The 4,338-nt window shown below is 67.8% G+C and overlaps 3 protein-coding genes across 3 annotated transcripts; all 3 read right to left on the reverse strand.

Moving 5' to 3' along the window:
• Window positions 1–179: 179 nt before the first annotated feature.
• On the reverse strand, window positions 180–571 carry MNEG_14433 (hypothetical protein; the record flags this gene model as incomplete). The annotated part of the gene is made up of 1 exon (XM_014037093.1): window positions 180–571. A coding segment is annotated over one exon (392 nt), but the record flags the coding sequence as incomplete, so codon positions are not given.
• Window positions 572–1,947: 1,376 nt separating this feature from the next.
• On the reverse strand, window positions 1,948–3,546 carry MNEG_14434 (Uncharacterized protein; the record flags this gene model as incomplete). Its single annotated transcript, XM_014037094.1, has 5 exons — window positions 1,948–1,993; window positions 2,223–2,317; window positions 2,587–2,694; window positions 2,934–3,017; window positions 3,511–3,546. The coding sequence occupies 5 exons, from the start codon at window positions 3,544–3,546 to the stop codon at window positions 1,948–1,950; spliced, it is 369 nt and encodes a 122-aa protein (XP_013892548.1).
• Window positions 3,547–3,865: 319 nt separating this feature from the next.
• On the reverse strand, window positions 3,866–4,110 carry MNEG_14435 (hypothetical protein; the record flags this gene model as incomplete). Its single annotated transcript, XM_014037095.1, has 1 exon — window positions 3,866–4,110. A coding segment is annotated over one exon (245 nt), but the record flags the coding sequence as incomplete, so codon positions are not given.
• Between the last annotated feature and the right edge of the window lie 228 nt (window positions 4,111–4,338).

Consider the following 4,338-nt stretch of genomic DNA (forward strand, 5'->3'; position numbering starts at 1 on the left):
CGCGTCGGTGGTCCCTCTTCGCGCGGCGGTCGCGCCGCGGCGGCCGGCCGTGCCTGGCGCCGCCGCCGGCGTCGGCGCCGCTTTCGCTGCCGGAGGAGCGGCCGGAGAAGTCCTCGTCGCCGGTGTCGATGCCGATGTCGTCGGCGCCAGCGCCGGCGCCGTCGTCGCTGCTGCTGGACGTGGCGTCGCCGTTTGGCCAGCTGTCTCTGAGCGGCCGATCCTTTTGGGCCTCCGCCTGCTGCTGGTGCTGCTGCTGCGCCTGCGGCTGGCCGTGGTGCGGCGCCGGCGGCGGCTGCGGCAGCCGCCTCTTCTTGGGCGGCAGCGGCAGCGGCCCGTTGGGCCGCCGCGGCTCGCCGCTCGAGGCGGGGGCGTGGTGCTGCTGCGCCGCGGGCGCGTGCGGCTCGGGCGGGTGATGTGTGGGTGGCAGCTGCTGGCTGCTGCGGCGCGAGAGACGCGACACGTTCGCGTTCAGCTCCTCATGCAGGCGCCTCGCGAGCTCCTCATCAGAGGTGAGCGCCACCGCCGGCTCCAGGCGCCGCTTCTTGGCGCCCGCCGCGTCGGTGGGCCCCATGCCACTGCCGCTGGCGCTGGCGCTGCCGCGCGGCCGGCCTTGCGGCCGATGTTATTGGGGCCTCGTCGTGCCTGGCGAGTGCTCTGAGGGGCGGGCCTGCCGGCGGGCGCCGAAGCATGGGCGCGGCGTTGCGCGCGCGTCGCGAGGCGGCCGGCCCAGGCGCAAGCGTGCAGAGGCCTTACGTGCACCGCCACCGCCAAGCCCGCAACACCCTCACAAGGCCTTGGTGGCTTCTCCGAGCTCACCTGAGCCCGGTGTAGCTTTTATGGCGCCCTCTGCAGCCGGGTCCGCACAGCTTGCCAGCGGTGTCCTCCTCGCATGCAAGGCCTGGACAACCCCGAATAAATGATAGGCGCTAGAAGGGTGTGTGGGTGACAGGCTGGGAGAGCGTCGCTAGTTGATGCGTCGCTCAAGTCATGAATGTGTGCACGGGGGCTGTCAAAGATACAAAACGAAACGCCGAAACTGCTATAAAACAAAGTTCAACCTCCGACAAAAGGACACACGGGTGCTGGCAAGCGAGCCCGCGGTGTGTGTGCTGCAGCACTTGCGCTGTGTGTGCTGCTGCGTGCACTTTTCGGTATCATGCATACCCATAAGCTTTATTCACTGACCAGGAGTTGCTAGGTGCCCCATGCCACCAGGGTTGGCAGCACGCGTGTTTGAGCTGCTTCGGTGGGTCCTGGTAGGATCAGTGCCACCGCTGTTTCGCAGAGCTGCCGGCCTGGGCGGCGGGATCTGTGGCTTTGCGGCCGTTTGGCCGTCCCCAAAGAGGCATGCGCAGCGCCGCCGCTGCAGGCTTCCCGCAAGCAGCAGCCGCCCCCGCGCGCTCCTGCTGGCCCCCAACATCAAACGAGCCGCTCATGGTTACCGCACCATGTAAGCATGCGCGCGCACGCGCGCCTGCACGAGAAGGAACGTCGGAAAACAGATCAGCAGGCCGGGCGCTGTAGGAAGCCTGAGGGCGCGCCCACCAGGCTGTCGGCACCCCGACGCGGCCGCCAGCGGCGCGAGGACAGCAGCGCCATCATGACAGGCTTCACGTGCGCGCCGTGCCTTGCCGCCGACCGGCAGCCACCACCGCAAGAAGGGACCCAGGAGCAGGGGCACGCCCGCTCGCTGTGCGCTCCTGGCCGCTGCTGTCTCGTGCGATTCTAGGGTCCAGGATGGTCCGGCGCGCTGCCGGTCGCCTGTATCACCATGTGTCGCCAATGGGGCCGCGCCCCTGTGTGCCCGTCTGTCGCCCTGCCTGGCCGGGCCGTCTACGCTGAAAGCGCCCAGGCGCGCGCGCGCACTGCGGGCGGCCGCCTCGCGGCCTGCCCCGCGCCCGATGGGCGGGCGGCGCGTGACGAGCGGGACGTTGACCGCAGGCCTGCTTAGACGTCCCCACCGGTGATCTTCTTCTTCAGCTCATCCACATCCCTGCGGGCGGGCGGCGCGGCATAGGACAGTGTCGGCAGCTGCGAGCATGGCGCGGAAGCTTCAAGCCCAGCCGGCGAGACGTGCTCACGGGACCTTGGCGGCCGGGTTTCCGCCGCGCTGGTGTGTCGAGCACGCGCCCTCTGCGCGGCACCCCTCTGGTGTCGAGAGCCGCCCGTTAGCGGCGCGCCGCCCCTGAAACCTGCGTGCCCCCGGCCTCGGTACCCCTCACTTGACGAGCTCCTCGCGGCTGTTCTGGAAGAGCAGGTAGCGGTACACAAACCACGCAGTGTAGCCCAGACCAACGAGCTCAAACAGCTTCGGGATCTGCGTAGTTAGGGGTTGACGTTACCAACACATCAGCATGTGTTATCGGCGTCGATACGGCGAGCGAGGGCCGGGCGAACGGGTGCGGTGTGTGGCGGGCGGGAGCGCTTTCAACGCCGACGGTAGGGAGAACAGTTCTTCGGCATGCAGATGCTGCAGTGCGCACTCCCGAGGGCTGCTGCCCTCGAGAGTGCTCACTGCGCACCGTCCCCAGCCGCCCGTCAATCTGCGCGTCGTGTGCCCGCTTGCTGCGCTGGGAGGCCGCTCACCAGCGGCACGGCGTCAATCGCGCCCACGATGGTGCTCGACAGCCACAGCAGCACGACGGCGCCGGCTCCGTACAGCACCACGCCCGTCTTGTTGTCCACCTTCTCCCACTGCAGATTGCGCGGCCGCACAGCGGTTGGTCAGGACCACCGCCCTTCGACACCCAGAGACGCCCTGCCGGCGGCCGCGTCCTACCCGCTTCCATCGCCAGAAGCGCCGGGACCGCGCTGGAGCTGCTGGGGCGGCTTTTGCGCGGGTATGCGTTCGCCTTGCAGTCTCTTGAACATGAAGTGTACATTGTCCCACCCACTTCCCTGCATCCCGTCCCAGCAGCCCAGCCGGGGCCCACCTTATCGCTCAGGTCCTTCACGATCTTGTCCACATCCACGCCGGGCTCCTCAGTGGCGCGCGCCACCACAGATCGCCGCGTGCTCTGTGCGCGAGCGTTTCAGGGGCCGGATGTGTGCTGTCGGCACAGCAGCATGGGGGCCGCTCAACCGCGGTTGCTGGCGCAGGACCCTCTGCTGCGTCGGTTGGGGCCAAGCGCCGCCCGCTCGTCGGCGCGCATTGCAACCGGATCCGATCCTTGATCCCCAATTTTGGAGGCCACATGCAATCCTCGCGCTGCTGTTCAGCAATATTGGGGGGCGTCCAGGGCCCGCCCGAGCCTCGACACACCCCAGAGCCTGGGCAGGGGGTCTCTTGGCTCGCCCCCCAATCGATGATGTTCAAAAACCATCGGATGCGGCTGGCAATCGCGGACGGGATGCAAGCGCGTCTGGTGCCAACGCAACGCCCATGCTAGAGATCACGGTCATGTTTTCCGCCGATACCATCACGCTCGGATCGCGCCTTCTACACACCTGTCCGAGTCTGGCAGGCAGCCGTGCCTGCTGCACGGGCCTGCGAGTTGCGTTCGACCGCACCGCAGCGAGGCGCGCCTGGTTCGCGACGAGCTGCATGGCTATCAGGTGTGCGTTGCCCAATGCTATATTTCAGGTGTAGATGAGCAATTGTCTGTACAGTGGGCCCATGCGACGCCATTTTGCTGCTGCGCAGGGCCGTTGATGCAGGCGCAGCTGCCGGGCTACCAGGCACATCGGCCACGGGTGAGGAGCGACGTAATTCGAGCGTGCTCTCAAATTGCAGAGCGTAGTGCTTCAAAGAGATAAGACTCGTGTGCTCCGGGGGCACAAGCAAAGCAGCTGCATGTGGTCTGGGTCCCCAAGTGAACCGGCGAAGCCTGCAGGCACTTGTGCAAGCGGCTTGCATGACCACCTCTTACACTTCCATCTTCCTCGCCCCGTCCGCCGACTGGGCTGCTTGTATGAGCGCCTCCAGCCGCCGCACCTCCGCTTCAAGCGCCCGCCGCCGCCGCGCCCGCCACCGCAGCAGCAGGCCCAGCACCTCGCCCCTCGGGTCCTCCGACGCCTGAGGCGTGCGTTCGACTGCCGCCTGGTGCTGCTGCAGGTTTTTCAGCACCGCAAGCAGCCTGTCGCGCTCCCGCTGCAGCTCCGACAGGCCCCCTGCAAATTTTGGCGAAGCAGAACGCATCTCAGACGCGGCCTGCGCACCTGTTGAGCACGCGAGTGGGCTACGGAGACCCAACGCACGCCCACCGCACAAAGCAGCAGCGGCGGGACGTGCTACCTGTAAACCCGTGCAACGGCAAGCCACATGGCGCCCTCCCTCGCAGCACGCACAGCAGCGCGGCATGGCCCGGCCTCCGCACCCACCTTGAAACGCCGGCTGCG

Source organism: Monoraphidium neglectum (assembly GCF_000611645.1).
Source record: "Monoraphidium neglectum strain SAG 48.87 unplaced genomic scaffold scaffold04483, whole genome shotgun sequence".
Taxonomy (NCBI): domain Eukaryota; kingdom Viridiplantae; phylum Chlorophyta; class Chlorophyceae; order Sphaeropleales; family Selenastraceae; genus Monoraphidium; species Monoraphidium neglectum.